The 17,054-nt window shown below is 38.5% G+C and overlaps 1 protein-coding gene across 5 annotated transcripts in view; it reads right to left on the bottom strand.

Moving 5' to 3' along the window:
• ATP13A5 (ATPase 13A5) overlaps positions 1-17,054 on the bottom strand; it is a 123,537-nt gene that overhangs the window by 87,634 nt on the left and 18,849 nt on the right. Inside the window, exon 2 of one of the 5 annotated variants that reach the window (XM_074404710.1) lies at positions 15,924-16,136. The exons of the other annotated variants lie outside the window; for them this stretch is intronic. Within the exon in view, the coding sequence (XP_074260811.1) occupies positions 15,924-15,986 (63 nt within the window). The 5' untranslated portion in view covers positions 15,987-16,136. The remainder of the gene's footprint in view (positions 1-15,923; positions 16,137-17,054) is intronic. 5 annotated transcript variants of the gene reach the window in all.

The following is a 17,054-nucleotide window of genomic DNA, read 5'->3' on the forward strand; positions in this document are numbered from 1 at the left end:
CATGCAAAAAGTAGAAGAAAGCTGATATTGCTGTATTATGATCTCACAAATTATATTTCTTTAAGGATAGTTAAGGAAAAAATACTTTGAGAGAAAAAGAAGGATATTTCATAAGCAAAAAGATCAGTTCAACAGGAGAACATAACAATTCTAAATTTTTGTGCATCTAAAAAACAATTTTAAACTGTATAAAGCAAAACTGATAGAATTTAAATCTACTCTCATCATTGGAGATTTTAACACACCCCTCTCTCTCTCAGTAACCAACAGAATAAGCAGATAAAATATTCAGTTTGAATACAGGAGGTCTGAACAACTCTATTAGCTACATTGATCTAATTGACAAATACAGAAAATTAACAGCCAACAACTGCAGAATTCAAATATTTTTCAAGTACATATAAAATACTTAACCTAAATTGAGCATATTCTCAGAAATTAATAATTCCCAAATATTTGAAAAGTAAACAATGCATTTCAAAACAACACATACAAGTCAAATTAAGAAATTACAATAAACATTAGGAAATCTTTTAAACTGAATGAAAATGAAAATTGAGAAATAAAAATTCATGGAATGCAACTGAGACAATTCTTACACAGAAATTTACAGCTTTAAATGCATATCTTATTAAAGAAAAAAAGTTTGAAATCAATAAATTAAGCTTCCAACTCAAGAAGTTATAGGAAGAAAAGCAAATTAAACCCAAAAAAAGTATAAGGAAAAAACTATAAAGATGAGAGAAGAAATAAAACAGAAAATAGAAATACAACATGATAGAGAAAATCAAAGCCAAATTGGTAATCTGAAAAGATTAATAATATTGCTAAACTCACGAATAAATACAAATATTTATGTTTATTAAAGAAAAGTAATGTGCAATTTAAAAGCTCCCTGCAAAGAAATCTTCTTTGCAGAGATTGTGATTTCTTCTTCTTTGCAGAGATTGTGATTTCCCAGAGAGCTTGTGATTTCTTGGAAATATTTAAGATAGAAATGATACTATTCTTTAACAAATCTCTTTATAAGTAGAGGAGATGAAAATTCTCCCAATTTATTTTATGAAGCCAGCATACTCAGACATCAAACTCTGATAAATATGTTACAAACCACGAAAATTACAGGCTAAGCCCTGTCATGAACATAGATAAAATAATTCTAAATAGATTATCTAATTAAATCAGTGATATATTAAAAAGTTAGTACGTCACTACCAAATAGTGTTTGTCCTAGAAATGCAAGGATTTGAAAATCAATCAATGTACTCTGCCATTCAATGTACTTTAAAATTTAGAAGGAAACTCAGAGGGTCATCTCAATAGATAGAGAAAAAGACATACAATTCTACACCAATACATGATTTTTTTAAAAAAAATCTCAACAAATTAAAAATAGATGGGAACATCTTTAAGATACATCATGTATAATGACAAAATACTGAATATTTCCCCACTGAAGTCACAACAAAAACAAGATTGTTAATGATCACCACTAATATTTATCAGTATAGTAGTAGAAATCTTAACCAGTGCCATGAAAGAAAGAGAGAGAAAGAGAAAGAAAAAGAAAGAAAAAAAAAAGAAAAGAGAGAGAAAGACAAAGAAAGTGAAAAAAGAAAGCAAGCAAGCAAACAAGAAAGAAAATAACAATTGAAAACAAGAACTAAACTCTATGTGTAGATAATGTGGCTATATACATAAAAATATCCAAAAGAATGTACAAAATATAAGAATTAATAAGTGAATTTATTAAGATTGCTGGATACTAGGTCAATATAGAAAAACCGATTGTATTTGCATATATTAATAACAAACAATTTGAAAATTAATTGTCATTTATAACAGTTTCAAAGAAAGAAATCAATTACTTGTAATAATTCTAACAAAGTTATACCAGACATCTAAATTGAAAAGTGTATATCGTCACCAAGAGACAGTAATGACCTAAATAAATGAAGAGCTGTATTAAGTTTGGAGATTAGCCAGTAATCCAATTTAAAACCTCTTCAGATTTGTGTGTGTGAGTGTGTAGCAATTGACAACTTGGTTCTGAAATTGGTATGGAAATGCAAACGATGTAAGATAGTCAAGACAATTTTTGAAAAGAATAAATGTGGAAGAATTACACCATCAGAAGTAAAGATTTACCCTAAAGCCACAGTAATTAAGAAAATGAGGTATACACACAAGTATAAACCAAAAGAACAACAAAACAAAATAAAGTCCCAATAGAGACTCAAACGTATGATTTCTTCACTTGCAAGAAAGGAGCCACTGCAATCTGTGGGGGAAAGGGTGCTTTGCTCGACAAATAGTGCCAGAGGAAAACGAATAATGATGCAAAACAAATGAGTCCAACACTCACCCCAGACCCACCCCATTGATCTATATCATATAAAAGAATTTTTTATACTATATAAACAAATTTTTTTGATGGTATAAATCAGTGCGGTGGGTCAACTGAAACAATGAATCATCTGAAAGCAAGCACAGGATGAATTATTTTATGAACCTCAAGTAGGCAAACGTTCCTTAAACAGAAAATAAAAAAGAAAGACAAAACAAATGTATTCAATTTTAGTTAAAATTAAAAGCTTCTGGCAGGGCACAGTGGCTCAGGCCTGTAATCCCAGCAGTTTGGGAAGCTGAGGCTGGAGAATTGCTTGAGGGGCTAGGAGTTCAAGACCAGTCTGGGCAACACAGAAAGACCCTGTCTCTACAATTTTTTTTGTTTAAATTAGCCAGCAATGGTGGTGCACACCTGTAGTCCCAGTTCCTCAGGAGGCAGAGGTGGGAGAATCACTTGAGCCCAGGAGTTCAGGGTTTTAGTTAGCCATGATTGTGCCTCTTCCATCCAGCCTGGGCAACAGTGAGACTGTCTCTAAGCTTTTAAAAATATGTATAAATAAATTTTAAATATAAAGAAAATTAAAAGCTTCAGTTGATCCACAGTTCTCTGAGGAGGCCAGGCACGGTGTCTCACGCTGTAATCCCACCACTTTGGGAGGCCAAGATGGGAGGATAGCAAGAGTCCAAAAGTCCAAAACTAACCTGGGCAACATAGTGAGACCCCATCTCTACAAAAATTTAAAAATTAAAAAATTAGCCAGGCACAGTGACACACACCTGTAGTCCCAGCTATTCAGAAGGCTGAGGCAGGAGGATACCCAGAGCCCAGGAGTTCAAGATTGCAGTGAGTTGTATTTGTGTCACTGCACTCCAGGCTGGGTGATAGAACAAGACCTGTCTCTCCCCTACCCCCCAAAAAAAGAAAAAAAAGTTTCTTGAGAAAATATATAGATAGATAGATAGATGTAGATATAGATGATATCTATATTTATATATGAAAAGGACTCATTTAAAATATGTAAAAACATATTACAAATCAATTAAAAATAAATATATAATAAAAATGGACAAATGACTTGAATAGATCTCTTACAAAAGAAAATTTCCAAATGGATTATAATATTCAAGAACCTGCTCAATATCATAAATCATTAGGAAATACAAAATAAAGCTACAATGATATGTCACAGTCAAGAATAACTAAAATAATCCTAAAATGAAACAAAGTTAGAAGATTTACATAACCATGTTTGAAAACATCCTCTGAAGTCACACAATGACACAATGATGTAACCACAGAATAGCTAAAATTAGAAAGACTGAACAAATAAATGTTGGTAAAGATTGGAAGCAACTGAACTCCCATATGTTGGGAGTGTAAACTGGGTATACACATTTTAAAAACTGTGTTGTTAACCATATGACTATGAGCTAATAACTCCACTCTTAGGTTTTTGCCAAAGAAAATGTAATGTATATGTCCCCCAAAAGATTCATACAAGAAGATTCAGACACACTTTATGCCTAAGAGCACAAAACTGGAAACAATCTAAAGGTCCAGAAACATGAGAAAGATAAATAATTTTGTGTTTTCATACAATGTCATAATACAAAACAATACATAATGAACCTCTGAGGCACACATCAAGGTGGATGGATTTCACAGACATATTGAGCAAATGAAGTCCCGTAAAGCAGTACACAATTCTATTCATATGAAGTTCAAAAATGAGCAAAATTAATTGAGGATAGAAGTAATTGAACTGTACAGTTAAGATCTCTGCACTTTATTGATGTCGTTTACACATGTCAACAGAGGGCTAAAAAAGAAAGAAAAAGTGAGGTGAGTTTATTACTCTGTTCCAAGCGGACAGAAAGTACTTTAATTACTTTAATTGGGATAGATTGGGAAAGAGAAAACAGCAGCACAGTTTGAGAAATTAATGAAAGAAGAAAGAGCCAAAGAAGAAATTTATATCGGAAATAGAGGGTTTGGTGACCTGGGAGGACAGTAGCTACCTCCTGGTGTGGATTGGTAAGAGCTGACTTTCACTGAAGCAAAAGTGAAATCGCATTCCTAATAAAGAATACAGGTGAATACAGGTGAAGAAGCTTCTGTGAGAGACACTGCATATGGCTGGGAATACCTCAATATCAAAATGTCAGTAGGAGTTTTTATCTGTCCGCAAGAAGACAGAAACACAGAAAGGAGAGACAGAGAGAAGAAGGGGGGAAAAAAGAAAGAACCCTTGTACACTGTTGGTGGGAATGTAAGTGTAAGGTACAGTCACTATGCAGAACAGTATGGAGGTTTCTTAAAAAACTGAAAATAAAACTAACATATGATCCAGGAATCTCACTGCTGGATATATATCCAAAGGAAAGGAAATAAATATATTGAAGAGATATCTGCACTCCTATGTTTATTATAGTCCTATTCACAGTCGCCAAGATATGGAATCAACCTGTGTCCATCAATGGATGAGTGGATAAAGAAATGTGTATGGTACATATACACAATGGAGTATTACCCAGCCTTTATGGGGTACATGTGATATTTTGATGCAAGCATACAATGTGCAATGATCAAATCTGGGTAATTGGGGTATCCATCCCCTCAAGTATTTATCATTTCTTTGTGTTGGAAACACTCTAATTTCATTCTTTTTGTTATTTTGAACCCTTAACCATCATCCTCTCTTTATCTCCCTTCTGCCTATTACCCTTCCCACCTCCTGGTAACCGTCATTCTACTCTCTATCACCACGAATTCAATTTCTTTTAGCTCCCACATATTAGTGATAACATGCAATATTTGTCTTTCTACGCCTGGCTTATTTCACTCAACATAATGTCCTCCAGTTCTAGCCATGTTGTTGCAAATGACAGGATTTCATTCTCTAAAAAAAAAAAAAAAATTTAGACTAGAAAAAAGAGAAGGAAAGAAAAAAGAGAAAGAAAGAAGCTTGTAAATGTCAGAGTAACTTTCTGAAATCCGTGGTTCCTTGAACAAAGATGAATAGAAGCAATGTTTTTGCTTCTTTGAAAAATTGGCCTCATAAACCTTGGTAAAACTCCTTTGTAGATCATTTCTCAGTTTTCCCAGAGGTATGTGGCTGGGTATGGGACTTGAGATTTTTAAAGAATTACTGCTTTATCTGACATTCTTTTAATCAAATACTTTCAATTAGCTTGTTAATGTTTGTGTGATTAGAGTTTATTACACGTATTAATCCATTCTTACACTACTATAAAGATACTACCTCTGACTGGTTAATCTATTAAAAAAAGATATTTAATTGACTCACAGTTCCACATGGCTGGGGAAGCCTCAGGACACTTATGGTGGAAGAGGAAGCACGGCATGCCCTACGTGGCAGCAGGTGAGAGAGAAAAGAGGGAAGAGCCAGGCACTTATCAAACAACCAGATCTCGTGAGCACTCACTCACTATCACGAGAACAGAATGGGGGAAAACACCTGCATGATCCAATCACCTCCCACCAGGTGCATCCCATGACATGCGGGGATTACAATTTGAGATAAGACGTGGGTGGGGACATAGCCAAACCATATTACATAGTATATTTTTTATTTTGACCAACTAATCTCAAGTAAAATTAGATTGTATGATTATTCTTCTGATGTAGTCAGTCACTCAGATTTTTTTTTTCTGAATAGTTACACACCCCCAATAAAATCCACTAAGAAATGCAGGGTTGAGGAGGGAGTCAGGAGCAATGGTTGTACCTTAAAAGGAATATTCACAGGTGTTTTACCTTAAAAGCAGTATTCACAGGTGTTGTTAATGTAAAGACACTGGCAATAGGATGGAAGTGTCTTGAGTCTCAAACCCATTATACATGGTTACTTGTAGTAAAGTAAATTTTTCCACCTATTACCTGTGAGCTCAGGATTTAACTTCTCTATGTCTCAGTTTTCATTTCTGTACTTAGAGGAATAGTAATACCACACACCTGGAAAAACAGTGAGGCTTAAAAGAGAGGTGTAAGGTGTTGAGAGAAAAAGCAGCTCAGTCAATAACAGGTGATTTTTGTAACAGGTTCAGTCACAGGAGGAAAGAGGTGACTATTTCAACTTTTAGTTGCAGTCTACTGAGTCAAGACTGGTAACAGAAACAGCCTGTGTTTCATGAGGCCAGGAACCCAGATCTGCCACCTATTAGTTGAGTTGAATAGCACAGAAATTGTGCTCATCTTCACACAGACTTGATTTGTATTCTGTCTAAGCAGTGGTGTTCCTTTAAATATTTGTTTCCCATGGAATTCTGTATTCCAGATACTGAAAGAGGTACCACAGCCCTAACAGTCTTTTTCTAGACCCAGAATACAAAAGAAGCAATCTGGATTAGGAATAACAGTGAAATATGCATGTGCTTTTTCACAGAGTTTATTGCCATAAATTGCAACTTAGAGCCAGGCTTCCCTTCCAGGTCTGACACCAGAACCTCCATTCTTTATACCCCACTCCGTTGCCTTCTAGAAGTTCTCACTTCTATTCTTCCCTCCAGTATTTACCAGCTGTGATTTAAACTTGCTGAACTTTAGATTTTTCATGTGAAAAACGTGGCTGGTTGTAAAATGCAACAGAAGTAGTTTGATGTAGCAGTTAAAAGCTAAGGATACGGCATGGGAAAACCAAGATCAAATCATACCTCTACCATGTGACCGTATGTTAAGACTTTGGCAACCCACTTTACTTCCAATGCCTTCATTTCCTCCTCCACTGATGAGAATAGTAACAGTCACTATCTTCCAGGGTTATTGTTAGAAACTAATAAGATAATGCATACAATGCATTTAGCACAGTTCCTGAAATATTTTGAGCACTTAATATGTGTTAAGAATTACCTTGGGTAACACACAATTCAATAAAATTTCAGTAATAAAAGTGTCTAATCCCACTCGGCTCATTGTAAAATAGTTTGACAACAGCAATACGTGAAATTAAATATTTTCTGTGAACACCATTGTAAGGAATGTGGCTAGTGCTTTGGTCAAGGATAGGCTGGGGTAGGATGTTTACATCCCGCATGACTCAGGCCACATTGGTGGTATAGTGGTGAGCATAGCTGCCTTCCATCCTGCACGACTCAGAGAGTTTGTAGTGCAGGCATATAACTCCACTTGTTATCAGAGCCATGGAGCCATAACATGGGAAGGCCATCCCTTGGCCCTATGCCATTATTCACCTGTAAAAGGTATAATTTCCTGCTGACACTATAAAGAAGTGCTCGTACCCAGAGAAAGAGAGCTAGAGCCGTCCATCTTTGCAAACAGAGGGGAGCCAGCCAGGACACAGCTCAGCCCACTTGTGCCCAGAGAAAGATTTAAGCTGCTGACCCTGAAGGGAGGGCTGCCCATGCAGCTGTGTGTGGGAGCCACTGGACTAAGCAGCTGAGACAGAGCAGACAGTGTTAGAGAGCTGCTGATGAGAGAGCTGCTAAATAAAGCTCTATTTCACCTATCTACAACCCCCTGAGGGTTCTTTCAGTTATCTGCCATTCATCCACCCACTCCCTTCAGACCTCAGCATGGGCTGGAAGGTGAACCTAAACATGACAACCATAGCTGAATTCCTTAAAGTGATTGATCCAATGGCTTCAATGAAGCTTTGGCTTTTTCAAAAGAGCAGAAGTTGTCAAAATTGAAGTCAAATAAAAGCTAAAAAGAAAACTGCTCACTTTTGCAGTATGTGAAACTGGAGAGAAAGGCTTCAGGATAAACACCAAATTGACTCAGATTAGTTAGTTGTGGTAACTATGCAAGTGCACACACACACACACACACACACACACCAGTACAGTCATTCTTCACTCATACAGGAGGAAAAAACTGAGTAACATAATAGAGCACCTTACCTCTGATGTTCATGTAATGTGACCTTGTATATGCTACTTAACTGAGCCTCAATTTACTGAGTCACAAAATGGATATGAGTTGCTACCTCATAAAAGTTAAATGAGAACATACATTAAGTTCAGCACACAGAAGACATTTTTTATATTACACGTTTTATTTATTTTCTTTATAGGTAGCTCTTTCACTTACTATCAGAGGTGGAACTAAGATTGGCTGAATTTCTCAGGAAAGGAGAATTATATGGTACAGCTTCATCTAAACATGGTTTCTTACCCAAATTCTCTTTTGGTGGGATCTTCTTAGTCTTGTGGAAGCAACCCATGGGCTCTCTTCCTTCCTTTTTACCTGAATTTTCATTCTATCCAGAATACTAGCATTAATGCAAAACTGGTCTTCTGAACAAGGTCTTCTTTGATTTTTGTAAATCCTTTTATTACATTCACTGTTCGTGTGTTTAGCCATCTAAAATATCAGTTGAGTACCCACCATGCATAAGCACAGCAGTGTGTGATTCAGATTCTTTGGAATGGGTATTTTGGCTTATAACTCCTAACACTCTCACTTAAACCAAGATTCTTACAGCACAAAGTTACTAATTTATTTACTCACCCAAGACATAACATAAATAACTCCCACTGTAATAATTCCATTCTGCAAATAGCAATGCCAATTTTTCCTTGTTTATTTGTTTTGCTGAGATATGTTAGGCTTTTCCAAGGACAAGAATATTACAGCAGCCTTAGAGCAAGATAGATATTTCTGTATAGGCCTAACCTTCTAGATGTTTGAATCATAGCCAAGGAGATTATATTTCAATGTTCTTCCCTGTGGCTAGAATTAAGCATGTGTTATTTGATTGTTTTGTTAGGCAACAATCACAGCACCGAGTTTTTATTCCTTATTAACAATCTACCCTTTGTTATCTATCTGGACTTGCTCAATGGAATTCCTTTACATGTGATAGAGGAAATTCTCCAAACTCTGCTCTCTGATCTCTACCTCAAGGTTCTTCTCTTTAATGTTAGGATAATATCATCCTTAGTTAATTGATCATGTGAGTATGGTCATTTTTCTCCAATCCTCTATTACTATTTGGTTTGGCCACATGTAGTAATCTGAATTAGTTGTAACTAATTACCAAGCATTGTTATTCATAGTTACACATTATGTTCTGCATTCATGCCACGGAGTGCCCTTTGTGTAGAGATACAATGTCTTGAATCCCTTTTATTTTCGTCTATATTTGGCAATAAGAACTAATTGAGTCTATTTGACAATAAGATCGTTCTTCAGTACTTACTTAGGTATCATTTAATTCTCACAACAACCCTATATAATAGGCATTATTGTTTACTTAAGTATTAATATTTATAAAATTATTATTTGTAGAACAAAGGAACAGTCTTGGAAATGTTCAAAATAAACACTAAATCATTCAATCTGGAGTAAGAAAGACTTTTCACTATCTAGCAGTGTGATTGGAACCCAGTACAAACAAGATGAACGTATCACCACTCTTGGTTACAGGTGTCTCCATAATTTCAGCCAGCGTTACCATAACAGGAATGCTAACATATAGTCCTCCTGCAAGTAAAAGTGCAGCTAAGGGCCTTTGTTTGGTGGGGCTAACAGCAGAGAGCAGCGAGTGTGGGTCAAAAGAGAATAAGATGTCTGGCCTGATGAGCAGGAACAATTTCTGAAAACAAAATTTGCCCTAGATCAAGGGCGTGGGACAATGTGGCAAGTTCGGTTAAAAGTCATTTGTAAAATAAAGACATTGTTAACCAGGGAGGGAGTCTCAGAGATTATTAGGTTCAAATTTCTCTCTAGGAAAAAAATAACTATACAATGTTCTTCACAGGTGAGCTTCTATAGTCTGCTTAAGATAGGCTTTTCGTTGCCTTACGGGGCTGCATTCTTTCATGTTGGACAGCTGTGATGTATTAGTTTTCCGTTGCTGCATGGCAAACTCAGCGTCTTAATACAACACAGATGTATTATCTCACCGTTTTTATGGGTTAGGTATTCAGTTAGCTGGGTCCTCTGCTGAACATCCTACAAGACTAAAATCAAGGCATCACCTGAGCTGTACTCCTTCTAGAGCTCAGAGACCTCTTCACACTCACGTGGTTGTTGGCAGAATTCAGTATCTTGTAGCGTTAAAACAGAGGCTCCATTCTCTTATTGTTAGTCGGCTGGAAGCTACTATCAGTTTTAGCAATCACGCCTTACCTCACAGCATCTTCCATCTTCAAAAATGCAACATAGAACCTCCCTTGCATCAGGCCTCTCTCATGCCTTAACTATCTCTGACTTAAGGAAAGGCCCGGTCTCTTTTCATGATTCACCTGATTAGGTCAGGCCTACCCAATCTCTGTTTTTATTAACTCAGTTGAGTTCATGTGGATTATATCTGTAAAGTCCCTTTTTCCATATAACAATATAATCATAGGCATCATAGTTTCTCATGTTGCAGGTTCTGCCCACACTCAGCTAGAGTAGATTATATAAAAGCAAGGGTCATCACAGAGGTATCATATTAAGTTTCTGCCACCGCAGATGACTGGGAGGTTCTGGCCAGGTGTGATGGTCAGAACTTTCTAATGGCATGTTAGAAGCCTTCCTTTGGGAGACTGAAGCAGGCAGATAATGAGATCAGGAGATTGAGACCAGCCTGGCCAACATGGTGAAACCCTGTCTCTACTGAAAATATAAAAATTAGCCAGGTATGGTAGGGTGCACCTGCAATCCCAGCTGCTTGGGAGGATGGAGCAGGAGAATCACTTGAACCCAGGAGGCCACACCAAGCAGCCATTTTGCCTTCTGGGGCTGCTCTGATTTGTAGTTTTGATACTTTGTTGGCGGTTGTCTGTACAGAAGGGGAACACAGATGGAATTGTTGGGCTTTGCAACCGGTATGAATCAAGCGGCACTTGGGGCTCCAGTAGAGACAGAATCAAGGTAATCTTCAGAAAGCAAATGCAGCCTGTGGTCAGAGGAGCTGCTGAAACAGAGGATGACATGCACACAGTGTGCCTCTAGACAAACCAGGCTGAGAGCCATCATGATTATTTTTCCTCCCAGCAGGGCATGACAAAATAATACCTCTCAGTCATTGAGAACAGTCCAACCTTCCTATGCAGGTTCCATGAAGCAGTGGTCAGGAGATAGTCTGTACATGTATTTGCACACACACACACAGAAAAAAATTCTATGGATGCATAAGTGTGGAAAATATGTGCACTGTGGCTACGTGAGGTGTCTCATGCCTATAATCCTAGCACTTTAGGAGGTGGAGGCAGGCAGATCACTTGAGCCCAGGAGTTTGAGACCAGCCTGGAAAACACAGGGAGACTGCTTCTCTACTGAGATTTTTAAAAAATTGGCCGGCTGTAGTAGCACATGCCTGTGGTCCCAGCTATATGGGAGGCTGAGGCAGGAGAGGCAGGAGGATTGCTCGTGCCTGGGAGATTGAGGCTGCAGTCAGCTGTGATCACACCACTGCACTTCTGCCTGTGTGGAAGAGCAAGACCCTGTCTCAAAATGTGTGTGTGTGTGTGTGTGTGTGTGTGTACTATACACATATTATATAAAATATATACATTTATGTATAGCACACTGTAATACCTCCTTAAGAGATCACAAAAAAGCTTTAATATTGATATGGCTTGAATGCGTGTTCCAGGTTCTTGTCTTGGGAGGTGGGGCGAATAAGAGGTGATTAGGTCACAAGGCTCTGCCCTTGTGAATGTTATCATCACCCTAGCAGGTTAGTTATCGCAACAGTGGGCTCATTATACAAGCAAGTTGGGTCCCCTCTTACTCTCCTGCTCCCTCATGCTCTCTTGCCCTTTTATTTTCCACCATGGGATTGGCGTAGCAAGAAGACCCTCACCAAGTGTGACCCCTCGACCTTGAACTTCCCAGCCTCCAGAGCTATAAGAAATAAATTTCTTTTCTTTATAAATCACCCAGTCTGTGGACTTCTGTTATAGCAACACAAAGTAGACCAAGACAAACACATTCAATATTTGAGAAGCCCTGCTGTTACCTACAAACCCACTTCACCTAGTATTTCTCAAACCTAATGGGGAAGAACAGGGAAACTTTTTATATAATACCTACTGCAGAAGATATGTTTTAAAAAGCTGTATTACCTCATTTAATCCTTACAACAATGCTAAATGTAGGTATTAGAGAGGTCAAATAACTTGCCTAACAGAACTGGAATTCCATTAAGGTCAGCCTGAAGCCAAATCCCATTCTATTAAGTATGGAGCTATATAACCTGAAGGTTTCAGGTTTATTGTTGTGAAGGCTCCTGTGGGCTCTTAGTGAAGCTCTGAGTCCTGAGACTCTACGACAAGATAAGAAAGGCTGACTGCAAATGGAGAAGCTGAGGAACGCCTGGTGGGGGCAGGTTTTTAGGAAAAAGGCAGGTGAGGAAGAGGAGCCTATTAGAGCTGGATAGTAGTGAAGAGGGTGGGGAGTGGGTGGGAGTAGGTTGGAAAAGACAGTAAAGACCTGTACAGTGAGAATATCAATTGCAGGGCTGTTGTGAGGGTAAAATGAAAACCTGTTTGTCAGGCACCTAGCACTGTACCCTTCCCAGGACAGTAAGTGCAAGCTGGATGAGAAGAGCAGATGGGAATGATAACAGGCTTCAACTCTACAGGCCAGTGCAGAGCTTTATCTCCATGCTGAGCTCAGCAGAATCACCCAAGACTGAACCTGCATAATCTCATGGCATCCCCGCTCCATCCACTTAGGCTCTTCAGGGGTGTTTGATTGAAGGAGTTATTACTTGCCTCAACTGTCTCTAATTTTTACCACAATGCCTCTCATGATCACAACTGATTGTTCACTTGAAATAATGAATGCATATAGAAGACTGGGCCATCGGGAATCTTCAGGGAAGGAAGTGCAAGTGGGTGAGGCTGGCAGTGTCACAGACTGACAGCCCCCAAGTCTGGGGATAAACTGTGCCCAGGTTGAGTTTGACCTACTGAATGTTTTAAAAAGATGAATTTGTTTTCAAAATTTATGATCAGGCTACATCACAAAAAAGTCAGATTCTGGCTTCCCTTTTTATTTATTTTTTACCTTTTAGTTTTAAAAACAAACATCTATTTCTAGAGTCTGGGAAGTCCAAGATTAAGATGCTAGCAGATCCAGTGGCCGAGGAGGGCCCTCTTTCTCTGCATAGGCGGCCATCTTGTTCCTATGCCCCCACAGCAGAAGAAACAATGGAGTTCTCTAGGGTCTATTTTCTTTTATTTATAAAAGAAATGCTCTTGCTATGTTAACCAGGCTGGTCTCGAACTTCTGGCCTCAAGCTATCTTCCCACCTTTGCCTCCCAAAGTGCTGGGATTACAGGCATGAGCCACCGTGCCCGGCCAGAGGTCTCTTTACTTTTTTTAATTTCCAACTTTTATTTTAAGTTCAGGGGTACATGTGCAGAACGTGCAGGCTTGTTACATAGGTAAAAGTGTGCCATGGTGGTTTGCTGCACAGATCAAACCATCACCTAGGTGTTAAGCTCAGCACCCATTAGCTCTTCTTCCTGATGCTCTCCCTCCTCCCCTCTCCCACTCCCCGACAGGCCCCATTGTGTGGTGTTCTTCATCTGACTTCCTTCTAAAAGGCCAGCAGTTGCCTGGAGCTAAGTCACAGCTTCCCCAGTTTGGGCACCCCAGCTGCCGCAGGCTTACCTGATGCACTGGATTACCTGATTCACTAGAGTGGGATTTGCATCTGTGCTCTATGCCCAAGAATAAGATTTGCATCTGTGCGCGATGTCCAAGAGTAAGAGTGGGATTTGCATCTGTGCTCTGTGCCCAAGAGTAAGGCTATGCCCAGCTGCCCCAGGCTTACCTGACGCACTGGATTACCTGATAAACCAGAATAGGATTTGCATCTGCGCTGTATGCCCAAGAGTAAGATTTGTGAAAAAGAAATCTACAGCCATCTCCCCTTCCTCAGAATGAGCTTACTGGGATTCCTAATGAAGGTTTCTGGTGAGTGTCTATGAAAGTATTTGGTCACCTGCACAAAGGAAGAAAACTGTGGCACCTGGTTCATTATTTAATCCTGTCATACCAATGTCCCTTCTGTGCATGAGAGAATTAAAATATCGGGCTATCAGCTTTATAAATACAGCAACTAGTTAGAGAAGAAGAAAGAGCAGCTTAAGTTTTTCATGGACTCTTATCTACGTATTGGAAACATCAGCACTGACGGAACTGTTCGGCAGCGAACACAGGTGAATAGATTTTAGTTCTTTAAAAACCTTCATTCTGAAGATGGTGAAGTGCCGTGCCATCATCAAGCTTAGCGTGGTACAGTAATGCAAATCACAAATGTGAGCCGCCTTCGTAATACTACATTTCCTAGCAGCACATTAAAGATGTAAAGGGAAGTAGGTGAAATTTTTACTTAACCTATGTAAAACAGTGTCATTTCAATGTGTAAACAATATAAAAATTATTAATAAGAAATTTTACTTTTTTTTTAACTGAATTCTTTAAAACCTGGTAAGTATTTTACACATAAAGCATATTTTAGTGTGGACTAGCTACTTTTCCGGTGCTCAGAAACTACACGTGGCCTGTGGCTGCCTTACTGAACAACACAAATGCAGATGAAATAATATATTTGCCTTAGATTAGCAAACAAGGATATATGGAGGGAGAGCTGGTATGGATTTGCCACAGATCTCACAGGGAACCAGGAGGCAAGCCAGGAAACTGACATCATTCTAATCTACGAACCATGTTCTCCAAGTTCTTTCGGGTCCCCAAATGTGCCCTCACTCTGATCCTTCCCCCGTCTGTCTCTGTCTCCTTTCTTCGCTGTCTAACTGGAGCCACTGTAGGACTGTGAACAGCACAGGATGTGGAGAAGGAAGGAGTGGGCTGGATTCCCAGCCTGTCTCTTGCAGGCTAATGACCTTGGGCAAGTTATTTAACCTCCCTGGTCTCAGATTTCTTTTCAATAAAATAGGATTAGTTCTTTCATCACTGAGTTCTGAGGATTATGTAAAATCATAAATGTAAACTCCTCAGCACCAAATAAACACTATAGTTTTCAACTTTTTAATTTTTATATTTAAGCGTGTGTGTATTGGATGAAAAGAGCAGTGGAAAAAAAAATTGGAGACGTGAGAATTTTTTAAAAGATGTGTTAAAATCCCAGGCCACATTCTATTCATTCTTTAGTAGTTGATGCTTAAAAATTATCTCTGCGCTTATAAAAAGCATGACTTTGGCCCAAAGCACCCTAAGCCTGGGTCATGCATACATACCCAAAGCATGAGAATAAAAAAGGAGTTCCTGTTTTCACTAGAGTCTGTCCAACCACATGGCAACCCAGAAAACAAGGGAGAGACACCTCAGTGAGCACCATGGGGACTCGGCAAATACTCTAAATGTCTGAGGAAACTTCACGGAGTCATTGCATTTGAAGATGGCAAGAATTCTATCATGCAGAGGACATAAGTTTCTCAGCCCCTGCAGGTTCTCCCTCTGTAAAATGGTGCTTTGCGGCCCTTAAGGAGCCTTACCAGACTGAAACCTTTCAAGGTCCTAAAGCCTGAAGCATCAGTGCCACGCTCTCTTCTACTTAAGCTGTAGCCCCTGCTCACATCCCTGGGCACTTTGAGAAGACTAATAAAGTAAAGGGAACAACACTCACCAGTTCATCTTCCTCTCCCTGGTTGAGCAAAGTCCGCTGGGCCTTCTTACTGTTCTCCTCCATCTAAACTCAACCGGTTAGGGTTTCTCCTGGCTAACTCCTTGAAGAAATGTCAAAATCCCTTGGGCTTCTGTGAACTCAGAATCATCACGGCTTGTGATTGCTCTTCTCATGTACTTTTAAAATCTCTTAATCCACACCTTGCCTATTAAACTAACAAAGGAAAAAGAGAAAATCTTCTCAGGAGCAGGAGTGGTCTGTTAATCTGCTTGGTGTGTGTGTTTTGTTTTTTTTTTCTCTTTTCCTGGTGTTTGTTTACTGAGTAGATATGAGTGCCTCTAGGCTTGAGGAATGAAGGAGAGGAAAGCCCTCAAACTAGAAAGATAACAACAAATAATCCTGTGTGCTGTCCATAAACATCTCAGCCAACGAATGAGTATAGTCCCTTTGCTAAAGCCTAAGACGAAAGGATTAACCAGTAAGAGGTGTATAAAAACCCTGCAGTCTTTGAAAAAGTAATGAACATATTAACAGTGACAATGAGAATTGAAGGAAGCTCATGAAAGAGAATGTAAGAATCATTTTGGAATTAGAAAAATCTGAGTTCTAATCTCCGCTTTACTGATGACCCTGGAAAAATCACTTAAAATCTGAATTTTAGGTTTCTATTACATAAAATGCCAATAATAATTGGGCGATATAAAGATTTAAGATGATAACAATTGCACCCTCCACACTCAGTAAAAGTAATCATCATCACAATCATTACATTAATCAAGTAGAAAGAGGCTTTAAAAAGTAAACTGTTAATAACTCGATTCTTTTCATTTACTCCTTACAGTTTACAAAAGTTTCCAAAGGAGCAGTGTGTGGAGGGAGGAGACACTAGAAAGACCGAGGATTAAGGTTATAGCCCAAATTTCAACACCACTGAATTTGATATTTTCATTAAAAAATAAATATACTATGATTCATTCCAGAGTTAATTTGTTCATGATGAAAACTTTTGTCATGTTATTGGCCCTTATTTCATCCTTGCACTTGGACTATGGAAAAAAATTTGCTGTGAATGAAAATTACTCGAGGATAATGCTGGGCTGACAGAAACAGTCACTGATTGCCTTGAGTCAG

Source organism: Saimiri boliviensis, chromosome 8, assembly GCF_048565385.1.
Source record: "Saimiri boliviensis isolate mSaiBol1 chromosome 8, mSaiBol1.pri, whole genome shotgun sequence".
Taxonomy (NCBI): domain Eukaryota; kingdom Metazoa; phylum Chordata; class Mammalia; order Primates; family Cebidae; genus Saimiri; species Saimiri boliviensis.